Source organism: Panthera leo, chromosome C1 (genome assembly GCF_018350215.1).
Source record: "Panthera leo isolate Ple1 chromosome C1, P.leo_Ple1_pat1.1, whole genome shotgun sequence".
Classification (NCBI taxonomy): Eukaryota; Metazoa; Chordata; class Mammalia; order Carnivora; family Felidae; genus Panthera; species Panthera leo.
In genome coordinates this window covers 490186-507175 of record NC_056686.1, presented here as the reverse complement: position 1 = coordinate 507175, position 16990 = coordinate 490186, and the positions used below count along the sequence as shown (strand labels likewise).

The 16990-nt window shown below is 58.4% G+C and overlaps 2 protein-coding genes across 2 annotated transcripts; one reads left to right on the top strand and one right to left on the bottom strand.

Annotated features, from left to right (window-relative positions):
• Positions 1-6263: 6263 nt before the first annotated feature.
• On the bottom strand, positions 6264-8147 carry TMEM88B (transmembrane protein 88B). The gene is made up of 2 exons (XM_042952700.1): positions 7703-8147; positions 6264-6740 (listed from the first exon to the last, which is right to left on the bottom strand). The coding sequence occupies exons 1-2, from the start codon at positions 8045-8047 to the stop codon at positions 6480-6482; spliced, it is 606 nt and encodes a 201-aa protein (XP_042808634.1). The 5' UTR covers positions 8048-8147; the 3' UTR covers positions 6264-6479.
• Positions 8148-10443: 2296 nt separating this feature from the next.
• Positions 10444-13508, top strand: ANKRD65 (ankyrin repeat domain 65). Its single transcript, XM_042951531.1, has 4 exons — positions 10444-10489; positions 11244-11464; positions 11607-12141; positions 12660-13508. Exons 1-4 carry the CDS (start codon positions 10487-10489, stop codon positions 13098-13100), a joined length of 1200 nt encoding a protein of 399 aa, XP_042807465.1. The 5' UTR covers positions 10444-10486; the 3' UTR covers positions 13101-13508.
• The last annotated feature ends 3482 nt before the right edge of the window (positions 13509-16990 follow it).

The window sequence follows — 16990 nt, the reverse complement described above, 5'->3', positions numbered from 1 at the left end:
AGCTGGGAGGGCACAGGTTCTCCCAGCCCGAGGTGGCTGGGGCGTCTCTGCCAGGATGTCCCCTCCCTTTCCCTTCCCAGGGGATGCTCAGAAGCAAGGACGGATGGGACTCAATGGTTTTCCTTCCTCCCTTTATGGCAGGTGAGACACTCTGTGAGACAGGCTGGAGTTCCAACTTTGCCTAAAAAAGGAAGTGGCTGAGCCAAGCTGGAGGAGCTGGGGCAGGAACAAGCGAGAAGTGTGTCCCCGCCGCCCCCACCCCCTCGAAGGGAGTCTTGGCAGTGGTGGTGCTGGCTCAGCTCCACAGGCCTCAGGACTCCGCTGGGACCAGAAACTGCCTGGTGCTTCCGCTTGGGCCTGTGCGGGTGGTGGGGGCAATGGGCTCCCGCCCCTGAAGTCCAGGGTATGCCTCCCGGAGGGGCCTGGCCTGGCCCCCAGCCCCGAAGCACAGGAGGCTGACCAGGACTGGGGCCGAAGGGGACAGTGAGCGGAGGCCATGGTGAGGCCGCAGCAGCTGGAGGAGGCCTGGGGCTCCAGCCAAGAGCTGGCCCCGGGGGTGCTGGGGTTGAGGTGCCAGGTTAACATGTACAAACGCTCCTTGGTTCATTCTCCCTCTCACTGGGCACCCATCTGCCCGGGGCAGGGAGCTGGGCCATGGGCTGCTCTGTGGCAGGGCAGTTCCCCGCCTTGTCCCCCAAGTCCTGCATGGCAGGCGGGCCCCAGTCACGCTTCGGCCTGTGCTGCTGGGCTGACAGGGAAGTTTCCGTCCCTTCTGGAAAAACTGAGCGGGTCTTCTTGGCCATGACTCAGGCCCTCGAGGAAGCAGCCGCCCTCCTCCCTCCAGCCTCTCCATCAGAGGGAGAAAGATGGGAGGCCCCGTGTTAGGACTGCTCTGCCAGGGCCTCTGCCCAGCCTTGGCTGAGCTCGACCAGCAGCCCTGGCCAAGTTCCTCCTCAGCTCTGCCCACAGTCACTCCTGCTGCTCATGCTGGGCTCACACCTGACCCCTGGGAGATGCCCCCACATCCCACCACCCGATCGGCTCTACTCCCTTGGGCCCTGCTCTGCCCTGAGGCTCTACTGTCCACAGGGCCCCTGCTGCCTGCATCATGGCAAGTCTCATTTCAGTGTCCTGCACTCCCAAGGGGGGGGACACAGACAGATGGAGGACCCCCAGGGAGTTGTGGGGGTCAGCCAGGAGTGTAACAGTCAGGGTCAGGGCTGAGCTCGAGGCAGACGCCAGAGGAAGCACAAATATAATTGTCCGGAAACCTCCTCTCTGAAGAAAGACAGGCTGGGAGGCCAGCGGAGTTGAAAAGGACAGAGGCCGCCAGGACACAGCAGGCCCTGCCCCCGCCCCGTCGGCTCCCTCCCCCAAGCCCAGCCCCTGCTTGGTCCTGGACTTCGAGGGGCCAGGGGGAAGGAGCAGCCTGTGTGGCTGAGGCAGCCCTGCCCCTGCAGCCTTGGCTCAGTCTGAAATCCCCAGGGCATCACTTCCCGGAGCTGGCCCACCAGGCCTGCTGGTCCACAAGCAGGTGGAGGGGGTTCCCTGAAACGCAAGCACACTGCTGTCTGAAGGCACTGCCCCTGCCCCCACCGGGTCCACGGAACACTCCCTCCTCCGCACAGTCCAGGCCTCTGCAGAGAAGAAGGGCCTTTTGTCCCTAGCTCACTGTGGTCATGTTGACCCTAGGGAAAAGGGCAGCTCCCCAGGCCTCTGACCCCAGCCCCAGGGCACTCTGGGCCTCAGGAGCTGAGCAGTGTGGGTCCCCACCCTCACCCAGTGGTGGTGGTGGTGGTGGGGGGGGCGGGTACTACGTGCTGTTGCTGCTTATGGGTTTGTATCTCACATATGCACCCATGCATGTGCCCACCAGAAACGGGAACAGGGGCTGCTGTGGTCCTGGAATGGGGGCGTGGGGCAAGCCTGAGGCCCCCAGACCCCGTCTTCAACAGTAAGTGGGGTAGAGGGAGGGGGAGCAAGAGCCCAGAAGTTCAGCTGCCCCACCCACACATTCTTCTCGACTTAACCTGCCTGTTTGTGGTCAGAGACATGCCGAGACTAAAGGATCAGTCCTGAGGGTCTGGAGGTCCTGTTGTCGCAATCCCTAGGAGCCCAGGCCTGCTCTCTGTGGCCCCAGGGCTGAACCCTACCCAGTCCCCCTGCTGGCAACCATGGGGCGTGCAGCCTGGGCATGGGGTGGGTACCACCCTCTCTGAGTTCACCCAGCAGGTGTGAGCTGGGGCAGCCACATGCCAGAGTCAGTACTGGGGACATGCAGGCACCCTGTCCTCCCAGGGCTGCCGGGCTGGAGGGGGGACAGGCAGTGGCATGCCGGCCCAAGATGCAGGCCTACTTATTTTCCCTGTCAGGGTAGGGCCGTGTCAGACCACATGGACAGGAGCTACAGGAAGTGCCAAGACCCTGGGGCAGAAGCTGACTGGTGTGTGTCAGGGCAGTGAGGGGGCCTGGGGGGCAGAAGGGGTGGGGCAGGTTGTAGGGCTTGCATGGGGGAGGCAAGGGCCCATGGCACGTGCAGGGGCAAGGTTGATGCCAGGGGACGGACGCAAGGCACCTAAGGGGATGCCTTGGTGGCTGCCGTCTCGGGTAGAGCCTAAAGGACGAGGGGTGGGAGGCAGAGAGGAAGGCAGGCATCCAGACTCCCAAGTTTTTAGCCTGTGCAGAGAGCTGCGTGGTGTGCCCTTTCTGAGGTGGGACTCCAGCTTTGGTTCCCCCTGCTGGAAATGTCTGTATCAGGGAGGTGACCACCACAACCAGCCCCAGCCACGGGCAGAGTCCAGGCCAGTTTGGATTCGTGAGCAGAGAGTAGGGAGGGGTAGACCAGGGTCAACACCTCGGTGGGGGCTCCCCGGTGGTCAGGGTAGGACCCAGGGGACAGAGTGAGGGAGCTTAGCTCTCAGAGCCAGCACCAGGCACTATCTGTCGCCACCCAGCTCACCCACCCCAGCTTAATTCCTGCCCAACACCCTTTGCTTACCCCACATCCCTGGATGGGGGAGGGGGGAGGGGGGGGGCAGGGCTTACACCGGTTGTGTGGCTGGGGGGACTGAACCCGCCAACTCCCCCTGGACCCTTCCTAACTGCCACCAGTGTCTGAAGGGGTGCCTGCAGACACCTGAGCTCCCAGGAAGAAATACTTCGTGACTGAATATATGACCTTGGGCAGGTCCGGGAACCTTACAGAGGCCGATCTCACCACCTGTGGGGATGGGACAGTGTGCCCGCCTGGGGTAATAGGGGAAGCAGACAGAGGGATGCACATACCTGTACACAAACATGCGACGCGTGCGCACACACTGGCACACAGGCACATGTGCACTGTGGAAACTCCCCCCCGCCCCCCGTAGCCAGGCACACTCTTACAGGGCAGGGGCCTGGGCACCTGGGAAAAAAGTGTTGCCCGAAGTAGAGGTCTCCGCCTGGCCCACAAGTAACTCAGCGCCTCTGCCCTTGCCTTTCCAGACTGGCCCTCTAAAAACAGATCACAAGGCCCCTTCTGTTAACCTCCTACATCCCCTCACAGGGGCTCCTTTTGCGAGTGGGTGGGGCAGAGCTGGGGCTGAGGCTGGTCATCCCTGGGGCCAGCTAGAGGCCATGCAGGACCTTGGGAGCAGGCCTGGAAGCTGGGACACACCTTAGGAACCCTTCGGGCTTGGGCAGCTGAGCTCTCCATCAAGGCCTCCCCCCCCCCCCCCCCCCCCCCCCACCAGGCCCAGCTGTTGTTTTGATGACTCTGGGGCCAGGCGGATCCTCAGGAGAGTCCTCGTCTTCATAGCCTGGCCAGAGCCTGCCCAACCCTGGGCAGGAGGGGCAGGAAGGCGGACTTAGACCAGGGGAAGCTATCCTTGGGCGCTGGGCGGCCAGCCAGGCTCCTGTCTGACTGGGTGCAAACAATCGGAAAACCCCAAGAACTCCTGCGGGATCTGAGCCAGCCACACACCGGGCTCTGCTCAAGGCCATGGAATGAGCCCTGAGCCTGTAGCCTGAACCCTGGTCTTTGGGCACATCTGAGTCCTGCCCCTGCTGGTCACACACAGAGCCCTGCTGGCAACACGGTATGCTATCCTTTAAAAGGCCTTTCAGCTACCCCTAGAATCTGGACAAATTACAAGAAACATGTTTTTTTTTAAAGTAGTATCTATGCCCAACATGGGGCTTGAACTCACAACGAAATCAAGACTCACGTGCTCTATCAAATGAGCCAGCCAGGTGCCCCAAGAAACATTTTGAATACACTGCTGGGCTTACAAGGAAGTATCTATCTTCGAGGCTCCCCCCAGATTAAAAACACTAAAAATAAAGAAATAAATAAACAGAAGAGTAACGAGCAGAAACCCAGGATGATGAAAGGAAACAGATGGGAAAGCAGGACGTCCCTGGACACAGGAAAGGAGAGCTGCACTGGCAATTATGGAAGCCTGCACAGGACCCTCACAGGGCCCAGAGGGGGCATGCCTCACAAAAGGAATCTCCTCTGGAGGGGTGTGTCCTCAGAATTTTCACCGGCATTGGTGTGCCCGGGGGTGGGGGGGGGGGGGGGGGGGGGGGGGGGGAGGCTGTCGGTTGAGCATCCACTTCCTGCTCTGGTCTTGGAGGGTTTGAGCCCTCTGCCGGGCTTTGCGCTGATAGAATGGAGCCTGCTTCAGGTTCTGTCTCCCTCTCTCTCTCTGCCCCTCCCCCACTACCTCTCTCTTTCTCAAAAATAAATAAACAGGGTGCCTGGGTGGCTCAGTCCGTTGAGCATCTGACTCTAGATTTTGGCTCAGGTCATGATCTCATGATTCATGAGTTTAAGTCCTGCATTGCGCTCTGTGCTGGCAGTGTGGAGCCTGCTTGGGATTCTCCCTTTCTCTCTCTCTCTCTCTTTGCCTCTCTCAAAGTAAATAAATAAACCTTAAAAAAAAAAAAAGACCACAACTTAAAATAAATAAATAAATAAATAAATAAATAAACAAACAAACAAACATTAAAAAAAACCACAAAGAGTCCGGGATGCCTGGGTTGCTCAGCTGAGTAAGCATCCAACTCTTGATTTCAGCTCAGGTTATGATCTCACAGCTTGTGAGTTCAAGCCCTGCATGGGGTTCTGTGCTGACAGCTCAGAGCCTGGAGCCTGCTTCAGATTCTGTGTCTCCCCTTCCTCTGTCCCTCCCCTCCTTGAGCTCTGTTCTCTCTCAAAAACAAACAAACATAAAAAAAAAAAAAAAGAATTTTTACAGGTATGAGCTGACAGTTAAAAATGAGGATCCATTCAAAGAAACAATATGAGAATCAGCAGAAACAACAAATAACAGATTTGGACCCCCAAAAAGTAAGAAATTGGAATTGTTAGGTACAGAATATTTAAAAACTGTATGTGAAATGTTCAAGAAATTAAAGCAAAGCTGGAATCCAAAAATTGAACATGCATGAAGATACCATAAAAAATGATGAGATTTGAATAAAAAAAGCAAGTATGACTTTTACATATGATAATAAAATAACTTAAAATTGAATGGATGAGTTGATGGGACACAACCAGTGAATTAGTGAGCTGAAAGAAGATGAAGAAATCACCCAGAACGCAGCAGAGACAGGAGGTGGAAACAGAAAGAGAAGAACTGACATGGAAGGAGAAGGGAAAAGGTGAAGCCAGAAAGGTGTCCCCAGAAAGACTAGGTACAATGAACCAGGAGGCAGACTTGGAGACCTAGAAAACGGTTGAGAAGTCTCCAGAACTGATGAAAGATATGAATCTGTAGGAACAGGAAACACAGTGTATACCGAATGGACAAGTAAGAACATATCCACGACTAGAAACACGCTAATGCCAAAGATTGCAAAAGACAAAAACCTTAAAATTATCCAGAAAGAACAGACAGCTTTCTTAATCTGGCACCTATCTAAACGCTAACCCTGACCGCCATCTCAGGCTGAGCCATGCAAGCCTTGGGGCTGCTGGCCATCGCTAAGCTTCTGGAACCGTGTTCTTGGGCCGGTTGTGGAAGCCTCCCAGGCAAGTCTCACCACTTCTGGAACCCTCTGGAGGCCCGCTGACCGACCAGACATGGGGCCCTAAGGGCTGCCCTTTGGGAGGGAGCAGGAGCCCAGGGAAGCCAGTGACAAAAGCCAGGAAGGCCACCTTTCTCTGAGCCTGGCCATGCACCCCTTCTCTGGGAGGCATCTCCGTCCTCTCTCCAGGCTTCCCAGCCTCTCCGCGTCAGAGGGGACTGCGGGGGTGGGGACACCTTGGGGAAGGGCGGGCCTGGGTTCCGGGAAGTCAGGTGCCATCTCGCGGCCACTCGAAGCACTGCGCACGAAGCCCCGTGGTATGCCCGCGATTTCCGAGGACGGAACCTGGACGCAGACCCCGAGCTTGCCGGCCTGGGGCCGCCTTATGAGGGTCACGGGGGGAGGAGTTCGGGTGCCTCGCGGGATTCGGAGGTCGTGTCCTTTGGAGAGGCCTCTGGGCGGGGGGGTCACACCCAGGCACAGAACTGCTCTTCCCCGTCGGTGTGGCGTCCCGCCCGCCCACGGTCGCTGGACCCCGGGTGGCGGCGGGATCCAGGGGTCCAAGTTGGGGGCGGTAGCAGCGGGCGGAGACGCCGGGCCAGGCGGGTGCGGGCGGCCGAGGCAAGCACGAGCAGCAGAGGCAGCGAAAGGAATCCGAGAACGATGAGCGCCGCGGCGCCTCTGTCCGAGAGCAGTGCGCGGCACGCGGGGCGGGGCGCCGGGTGAACCTGGGGGCGGGGCGACCAGTCAAGCGGGGCGGGGCCTGGGTACAGGTGGACGGGGCGGGGCGCGCCGTCCTTGGGGGCGGGGCCCGATAAACGACCTGGGGCGGGAGTAGGTGGACCCGCCGGGGCCTGTGGTGGTCAGTGCGAACCAGAGGGGTGGGGCCTGGGAGCCTGGCCTGAGGTCTGGCGGAGTGGGGTGACTGGGGCTGGCTGTGGCCAGGCATTTTTGAGTCGAGAATGGGAGATCCAGGGCCCAAGCGGTAAGGGCTCAAATAGGAGTCTCTTGAGGGGAGGCTCAGAGACTTGCTCCCCGGTTGTCCCATCCCCACTTTCCTCCCTTCTCTGCTCTCCCATGGCTCTTCCCTATGTTGGCATCTGACCTCGAGCCCCTACCCGTGCCTCTCACCAGCTGGTACCACCCTCTCTTCTGTGGCCCGGCGCTCAGTCCTCCGCCCCTGCTTTATGCCTACCGAAGGAGGACACCGAACCCATCTGCCTACATCCCCCTTGCTTAGACCAAGCTTTAGCCCATTGCACATGGGGAAACCCAGCCCAGGGCAGGAGGGGTCTGTGAGTGGCTGGGGCGGTGGGTGGACTGGAGAACTTTGATGATATCTTCATCTTCTCTTCCTGGAACCCCTCCTCTTCCCACCATGCCCAGCTGTCCAGACCCTGGTGGCCCCTGGTACAAAGCTAGGAGGCCTCAGGGAAGGGGAGGGTACTGTTCCCTCCCATGACAAACAAAAGCCCTTCTTTTGCTGTGTGTGTCTGTGTGTGTGTGTGGGGGGGGGGTTGGAAGAAGAAGGGGCTTTCCAGGGAAGGGCACATATGTCTCTGGGGACAAGGGGACCATGCTGGAAAGGGGCATATTCACCTACAGCCCCAGGGCCCTGCACTTCTGCAGGACCCCCCGCTACCAAGGGCCCCAGCCAGCCCCCACCCTGCCCATGGAGGGCTTAGCTCACCCTCGAGTGGCACAGGAATCCCAGGTACACGATGGCAGCTGCTGGCAGAAGGGCCAGCAGGAACACGGTTGCAGGCAGCAGCAGGTGCAGCAGGAGTCCAGCCAGGGCCTGGCCAGGCAGCAGTAGGGTCCCAAGGCCTCGAACCACCAGGCCTACCCACCGTGGGGACATCAAGGCTGAGGCCTGGCCGTCAGGAACCCTTTCCGGCAGCATGGGGGCTGTGTCCGAAGTGCTGCCTCCCTCATCTTCCTCCATTTCCTTCTCCTGTTCACTCATGCTCTCGCAGGCAACAGGCCTGGTGTGTTCACGGAGGTAGTCAGATGGCAGGACTGAGGCCCCCAGCATCAGCCCTAAGTCCCCAGGTCAGACTCCCACCCAGACACCAGCAACCATAGTGGACCCAGCTGGAGGACAGCACCCTGGTCCAGGTAGGTCCAGCCCTGACCATCAGTCTCCAAGGCCACACCCCTGCCTCAGTTTTCCCCAATGCCAGGCTGGGCCTCTCTCTACCAGGCGACTACAGCTCCGGCTCTGGTCAGTGTCCCCAGCCAGCTCCTGTGTGTTCTGGGCAGGGCTTGCACAGCTGTCCTGGCACTGGGGCCCTCCTCCCTCCTGGTCCCGCCCTCTCCCTGCTTGGAACTCTCCCCGCCCCCCCCCCCCCCACCAGATTTCAGTTCATAGGTCTTGACTCTGACAACTGCCCCATCAGTTACTGCTGTGTACAGGTGGCCACCCACACCGCTTCCCAGCCTTAGTCCCTGCTGGTTGTCCTCATTGCTAAATGAGGTTGGCCTCTCTCAGCCTCAGGAAAACAGGGGAAACACTGGGTGCCCACACCACAGGGCTGTGGAGGAGGCATGTGGGCAATGCATGTAAAAAGGTGCTTGGTGTAGGACTCAGAACACAGTAGGTGCTCAATAACAGCATCCTTTGCGTTGGAGTCTCATCCATCCTGAAAACAGTGGGAGCACATATTCTGTTATTTCAATTGGGGGGACGTATTCCCAGCTCCTCCGTAAACCCCAACTAATTTCCCCAAGTATTACTAAAATGCTCTGAACTCCTAGCAGAGCATTCAGCATATTAAACCCCACTTATGTAACTAGCTGATGTCTAACTAACGAGTAGGTTACCCGTGAGCCCAATGAACAAGGTGTGCAGCATCAGACACGAACATTTCCCTTTCACACCTTCTCCCACCGTTGGCTTCATCACGTCCAACTTTTCTTCTAACATTTTCCAGCGCATAGACTCCCTTCGGACACATGAGGACAGGGGAAGACGGCAGCGATTGGGCACCGCAGGTTTAAGGAATGCAAGCCTGAGACATGTCCCTGTGAGAAGGCTGCTTGAGGTTCCCCGCAGCGCATGCCAAGCCCTGTTGCCGAACATGCATGCGATTTAGTTGTTTTCACTGGCACACGCAGACCCAAACCTTACAGTAGCTCGTTTTTTTTTTTATTCAGATAATGAATTTAGAGTAAAAAATGTTGCAGGTGATAATGTTCAGATGCAGAGTTGGGGTGGAGAGGGTACCTGCCTAATCTCTTAAACTCCGTCCTTTGCTCGGGTCCCTCTTGCAGTCATTCGCTCACGCGGTAAAAACTCAACACTGGCTGAGCTCCCTCAGTGTACCGGGACTGCCCTAGGCTGTGCGGACGCGATGGTAAAGGCCAATGTGGGCCTCTGCTCTGTAGGGACGGCTCTGTGTGGGTCCCTGACGAGCCTGCACGAGTTCACAGCTGAATGAGCTGCAGTGCTCCAGACGGACCGGACGGTGGCAGAAGCTGGGAGGACCAGCCTCGCCGCTGGCTCCCACTGACTCCTGCCTTTGGGAAGGCAGTTTCTAGGCTCATCTGGCTCTCAGGAGGTATGTGGTTTTCCACCAGGCCTCCCAGGGTGCAGGGTAGCTCTTCAGCAACGGGGTGCCCATTCACCCCCTCACCCCACCCCATGCCATTTGTCAAGCTTTTGCTCTCTTGCTCTTGTGGACTACTCAGGTGGTAAACTGTCCTCATCCACCCGGAGCATTTGCTTCCTTACTGGCTGAATCTGTCAGCCTGTGTGATGTGCCCAAACGGAGACTTCATTCTAGAAGAGGAAGGAAAACATTTAAAATAAAGTTAACACCTATTTTTGTGGAGTGGTAAGTGCTAGGGACAAAATAAAACAGGGTCGAGCTTCTCCAAATCAGGGGTGAGGCTTGAGGGTTCTCTTGGGGAGGTGACATCTCTAGAGTGACTGAGGCTCAGCCGGTAAAGTCCATATGGCTTGGGGGTGAGATGGGGCCACTCAGCTCCTTGCCAAAGACCCGCCCTTTTGGATCTGGCACAGGAAAGGCTTCTCTGTAGGGAGGTGGGGGAAGGGCCAAGGCTCTGCCGTGGGGGACAGGGCAGGGCCTTCAGGACACCTCATCACTGGGAGTGTGTGCGTGGGGACGGGGAGAGAGTGGCCATCCCAAAGCTGTACTGCCTCCGGCTGGCAGCTGGACAGGGGAGGCTGCAGGAGCTGGCTATACCTCCTTCTGTCTGGGCTCTGGACAGGTGGCCTCGGACAGGGATCGGGGATGGTAAGGCATCCTCAGGCCAGGGCCCCAGAGTCAAGGCGACCGATCCTGGAGGCCTTACTCAGGCCCTTTACTGCAGCACCACTTTCTACCTTCTGGACTTGGCTCTTGGGAAAATCTCTTTGCCTGGGTCCCTCCTTCTGTCCGGGGGCTCTGCCCCTTCCCAGGACCCGAGGGATTCCTACTCCCCACAGCGTCAGCCAAGTTGCCTGGCATCCATGGTAAGTCTTCTATCCTGGCATGGCATCTGCGTGTGGGGGAAGGGTCCCACCTCACCCTGTCCCCCTCCCCAGCCTGGAATCAGGGGAGAGGCCAAGCTCCAGCCCCACAGGTGGCCGTCTTGGCCAGCGGTGAACAGGAGTGGAGGTGAGCAGCAGGGCCTGAGGGAGGGACCCAAGGAAAGGCGTGTGAGTGCCTCCCTGGGGGCCTGTCAGGGCACATCAGAGGCTGTGGGCATGTTTCTGCCTGCCTGGCCTTTGTCTCTGAGGAGGGAGCCCAGGCCAGGAGCCCCGGCGGTTGGCAGGGGAGGAAAGGTGCTGGGGCAGGGGTTGTTGCCAGCAGGCAGGGCTGGGCGTCCCCTTAAGTTGCTGGGTGAACAGGGTGGAGAAGTGGCCCTCAGCCTGGCTGGGAGGCAGCACTGCTAACCCCCACAGCTGCAGCTGCAGCCCTCCAGCTTCTGGAAGCAGACACCCCCCGCCTCCACACTTCCAGGAGATTCAGGAGAGGGCCTCCAGGGCGTGGCTTGCCCAGGAACTGCATGGAGGGGATATCCAACTGGAGGACAGGCCCCCAGGGAGGACTCCCTCTAGGGGTAACTGGGAGCTGAACTCTTCAGAAGGCTAAGTGGTAGCCCGGTCCCTTGGGAAGATGGGGGGGGGGGGGGGGCGGTGCGGCAGTTCATATTGGCCTGGGGACATATGGGCTGGAGCTGGCCAGGGGCCTCCAGTATCCGTGAAGGATTCCTGTTCTTCTCAGATGGGCTCCGGGAGCTCCCGGCCGGGGGAGCAGAACCCGACCGAGGCAGGGGCAGAGCGGGAACTGCGGTGGGTGGAGCTGAGCTCAGAGGAGGCCCTGGGAGCCCAGACAGAGGGGCCCAGCGCCCCACAAGCCTGGGGGCGCCTGCTGCAAGCCGTGTGGAGGGGTCACCCGGGCCTGGTGACAAAGCTGCTGCGTCAAGGGGCCAGTGTGGAGGAGAGGTGAGCCCCGGGGCCGCTCCGAGAATCTTTACCGGGGTGGAGGAGGTGGCAGGGGCCCCTTCACTGAGCGAGGGAGGCGGGGCGGCAAGGGCGCCTCTACCCGCAGGCCCGCCCTGGTCCACGCCACCCTCGCCGCCCGCAGGGACCCCGCAGGCAGGACCCCGCTCCACCTGGCCGTGCTGCGCGGCCACGTGCCCCTGGTGCGCCTGCTGCTGCAGCGCGGGGCCGCCGTGGGAGCCGCCGACCGCGCGGGGCGCACCCCGCTGCACGAGGCCGCCTGGCACGGCCACTCGCGGGTGGCCGAGCTGCTGCTGCAGCGCGGGGCCCCGGCCGCGGCGCGCTCGCGGGCCGGCCTCACGCCGCTGCACTGGGCCGCCGCGCTGGGCCGGACGCTGCTGGCCGGGCGCCTGTTGGGCGCGCCGGGCCCGGGCCCCGCGGCGGCGGACGCGCGCGGCTGGACGGCGGCGCACTGGGCGGCCGCGGGCGGCCGGCTGCCGGTGCTGGAGCTGCTGCTGGCGGCGGGCGGCGCGGGCCCGGACGGCGCCCTGCTCGTGGCGGCCGCGGCCGGGCGCGGGGCGGCGCTGCGCCTGCTCCTGGCGCGCGGGGCCCGGGTGGACGCCCGGGACGGCGCGGGGGCCACGGCGCTCGGCATCGCGGCGAGCCTGGGCCGCACGCAGGTACGTTCCGGCCCGGCTGCGGGGAGGGCGCGGACAAGCGGGGCCCCCCGGACAGACCGAGCGAGACTGGAGGGCGGGAGGGGCGGCGGGGAGGGGCTGCCGGGGCCCTGAAGGCAGCCTTGACTGCGTGTCTCTCGGAAGCCCGGGGAGGACGCCTGGGGGAGGGGGGGGGGGCAGGGAGGGCATTCGGACTTTATTCTGGTGACCGGCAGCAACGAGTATGTATTGAGCACCAGGAGTGTGCTTGAGTCCAGCGGGTCCCTAGGCTGCGGGGAGGGGGGCAGCCGGCTGCTCAGTCTTGGGTTTTGGCTGAGAAGTTCCAAGTGGATGTGTTGGAGTAGAGCCCCTTCAGACCGGCAGAGGTGCTGGCTCATTCTTACCAAGCGGGGAAGCGGCATTGAGAAAGAGGCTGCTAGGTCGGGGAGGCCAGATGAGGTGTGGGTCAGACAAAAGCTGTGTGGCCCCAGCCCCTCACCTGCCTGGGCCAGTCCCTGTCCTCTCCTTCCCTCCTCTTCCAGGACATGGAGGTGCTGCTTGACCGTGGGGCAGATCCCAGCCTCAAGGACAGGCACAGTCGCTCTGCACTCCACAGGGCTGCTGCTGGTGGACACCTGCCCGCTGTCCAGCTGCTAGCGGCCTGGGGAGCGGAGCTGGATGCTGGAGACTCACTGGGCCTCACACCGCTGCACCACGCCGCTCGGGGAGGCCACGCAGAGGTTGCCAGCCACCTCCTAGACAGGGGAGCGCAGGTCAATGCTGCTGGGTGGCTCCACAAGACCCCCCTTCACCTTGCCATGGAGCACGGCCACGGCCCCACCGCAGAGCTCCTGCTGAGCCGAGGGGCTAGCCCCACCTTGAGGACACAGTGGGGTGAGGTGGTCCGGGACCCGGTGTCCGAGGGGGCCTGCCCCAGGCGCTGCTCACCCTTTGCAGAGAGTAGGAGTGGGAGGGGCACATAGCCCCAGAGGCCCTGAGCTGGGCAGAAGGCTCCAGGCTCCCACAGCCTTCCGAGTGTGCCAGGCTCCTCTCTTCTGGGCCGAGACTGCCTGCCTGGACAGAGGGGAGGACAGCTGAGAGGTTCCTGGAAGAGAAGGGGGGCAGTGGCTTGAGCTCCGGTAATGGGCCCGGGGACTGCCCCACTGCCCCCTAGGGGGGCACATCACCCCTGCAGCACTCGTTAGCAGAGAGACTGAGTTGTGGCAACAGATTTGACTAAAACCTGACAGTGTCCCCTGGGTCCATCATGGGGTTGTCACTCTCAGCTGCTCTGTACATGGGGATTATCTTCCTGTGTTTTGTTAGATCCGATATTTGTCTGTTGGCACCCATGTATTACAAGGCCGAACCAATGGCCCCAGCTGTTTCCATCTCTCCTGTGATCGAGCCTGTACTCAGAACTGCTGTCCTCTCTCCACACTCAGTTGATATTCCCCCTGTCCTAAATTATCTAGGGTCAGGTACCTGTCAACTAGGGACAGGCCCCATGCGCCAACGACCACTGGGATTATCCAACCGGTCAATTCTAAACTGCTTTCCTTGCCCTGCCTTGCCTTTCCTGTGGGAACCCCAGTGAAGGCTCTGGCCGGAGCTTTCCCCTTGCTCCCGCTTTTGCCTCCAGAGGACACTGGCGCCTCTCCCTGCGGCCCTGTAGGGCACGGTGTGCCCTCTTCTCTCAGGAAATGCAGGTAATAAGAAATGTACTCTCAATGGCATCAGCCTCTCCCTGTCATCACTCAGCCGTCTCCATAAATTAAAACTCCCGCGGCACGATTGAAACAGAGGGACGCTTGTCTCTGACTGTCCACCTCTGTATCCTCATAGAAAAATCACCACCATTGTTCGATTTAAAACTATAATTTTTCTGAGAGAACATCTTTTTCAAAAAAAATCTTTTTTTAATGTTTTACTTTTGAGAGAGAGAGAGAGAGAGAGAGAGAGCGAGCGCACAAGCTGGGGAGGGGCACAGAGGGAGACAGAATCTGAAGCAGTCTCCAGGCTCCAAGCTGTCAGCACAGAGCCTGACGTGGGGCTTGAACCCACGAACCATGAGATCATGACCTGAGCTGAAGTCGGATGCTTAACCGACTGAGCCACCCAGGCGCCCTGAGAGAACAGCTTTATAGGACACATTTCATTTTTGAAAAGTGAGAGTCGTGCCAAATTAGTGCCCCTGCCATGGAAGTGTTTGGATTTACATCTAGGGCAACAGGAAGCCTTGAGGGAATTTGTGTGAATACGACGTGGTCTGATCTGATCTGCTCAGGAGCCTGCCATGTACAGAGTGGATTGTATCTGGGGAAGGAAGATACAGGGAAACCAGTGAGATGGTGGCATGTTAGCGGGGGTGGGATAAGCCTCAAAATCAGACTGATTCTGTGGGAAGAGCCCCCTGGACTTGCTGGCAGGTTGGACATGGGGGGGCCAGGGAGACGGAAATAACAATGACTCCTAGTGAGACCTAGGCCTGGGGTGGAGGGTGGGTGCTGGACTTTTTACTACACGAGGAGGGCAGACACCCAGGAGATGAGAAGGGGGGGAAGGTGGGGGCTGGAGGGACGTCTTCAGGATCCTCAGTGAAGATGGTTTTCAAAGGGCAGGATGGCCCTACACCTGGCTGGCCGGCACAGCCTGTGGGCTCTACCTTCAGAGCACACTGGGCACTCAACTGCCTCTAACCTCCTCCACTGTGTCTACCACGGCCAAGCCACCATCAGCCTCGCCTGGAATGTCGTGTTGCCCCAGGCAGGCCAGCTTCGAGCCTAACTGCTCTCCCTGCTTGAGCCCTTGTCTCCCTGCAGTCTGTTTGCAAAACGGCAGCTCTAAGATTATTTAATAAGTTGGATGATGCCCGTAATGACTTCCCCTTTCACGAGTGTGAAAAACAAATGTGTCATATTGACGTGTTCAGATGCCCTAGTAACCTCACCCAGCTCACATACTCTCTCTACAATGTGATTTCCGTGTTTCTCCCACGAAAATTAGTAACAGAAAACCTCACTAAAATGTAGTTAGGAGGTTCGGTCAGGGAGCTCTCACCTCGCACTCCTCATCAACTGCTGACCGAACAAGAAGAGAGGGACTCTGCAGGTGGATGCTACTTCATGACCCCAGCTGAAGAAAAAAAGATTTTCTCATCTCCCCAGCAACAGCTCAGCCAATGAGAAGCCATTACACTTCAAACTCTCAGTTTACTCCGGTGGACTTTTTGTTTGCAACAGTTCCTCCAACTGCCACTTTCCTCTAGAAACCAGTCGCGTGTGGTTGTCGCTCCAGATTTTCCAGTAGTTTGCCTGGCCCGGATTGTAATTTTCTTCTATTCTCAAATAAACCTATTTTTTTTTTTGCTGGTAAAACAACTGACCATTTTATTTTTAATATTAACACTACCATCCGGAGTTGGAGTCAGTGCCTCTGCCCCTTGACGTTGAGTGAACTTTTGTGACTATTCAAGCTGCCAGAGTACTGCTGAAATGATGCCGTGTGGCCCTACAGGGTGGGCCAAGAAGGCGGTAGGGCATCCGCACCACCTCGCGCTTCAGCCACCATGCAGGGAATGACTGCCCTGAAGCCATCATGCTGTGGGGGATCCCAAATGCAGCATGGTAGCCAGAACATCAAAGTCCTTACATGACCTAGGTCCTACACATCCTCACCAACTTCCATCTCCTGCCTCTGATTTGCTCACTTTGATTCAGGGCTCCCTGGGATTCTCATTTGCCCCACCCCCAGCACATTGGTTGTTGTTGTTGTTGTTGTTTTTTAAGTTTTAATTTAATCTCTACATCCAACGTGGGGCCCAGCCCAAACTCCTGACCATGAGATCAAGAGTCACATGTTCCACCAACTGAGCCAGCCAAGCACTCCCAACGTTTTTGCTGTTGTTGACCTTACCAGGTGCTCTCCTGCCTCTAGTCCTTTACACCTGCTGGCTCCTCTGCCTGGCATACTCTTCCCACAGATATCTGCTTGGCTCAATCAGTCACTTCCTTCTGAACACTACTCTCTCACTGCACCCTCTAACACTATTTAAATTTGCCCCTCCCAAAGGGGAAAGCTCTTCTTTAAGTAGAGTGCCAACAACTATAGGAAGAACGATGGGGTCAGAAAATTAACAATGAATGCTCCAACGAATGAATGCAAATTAAAACGTTTTTAAATGTTTATTTATTTTTGAGAGACAGCGCACAAGCAGGGGAGGGGCAGAGAGGCAGAGAGAGAGAACCCAAGCAGGTTCCAGGCTCTGAGCTGTCAGCACAGAGCCCAACTCGAACTCACAAGCCGCAAGATCATGACCTGAGCCGAAGTCAGCTGCTTAACTGACTGAGCCACCCAGGCGCCCCAGGAGTTATTCTTCCCAGGAAGAATAATCTTAAAATGGAAAAAACTGTGGTTAAGCAACTGACTTTGGCTCTGGTCATGATCTCACGGTTCATGGGTTAGAGCCTTGCTTCCGGCTCTGTGCTGACAGCTCAGAGCCTGAAGCCTGCTTCGGATTCTGTGTCTCCCTCTCTCACTGCCCCTCTTTTGCTCACACACACACACACTCTCTAAAATAAACATTAAAAATAAAAAAAAAAAATTTGAAAAAACTGTAAACAGTTGGTACTATGGGGTAAAATACCTTGGGGAGTTAGAAGTAGTCTTGCAACTTTTCTGTAATTTCAAAAGTTACAAAGAAAAAAAGGGAAGGGGCGCCTGGGTGGCTAAGTCAGCTAAGCACCGACTTCCGCTCAGGTCATGATCTGGCTGGCTGCTGGTTGGGCTGGAGCCCTGCGTGGGGCTCTGTGCTGACAGCTCTGAGCCTGGAGCCTGCTTGGGATTCTGTGTGTCCCTCTGCCCCTCCCCTGCT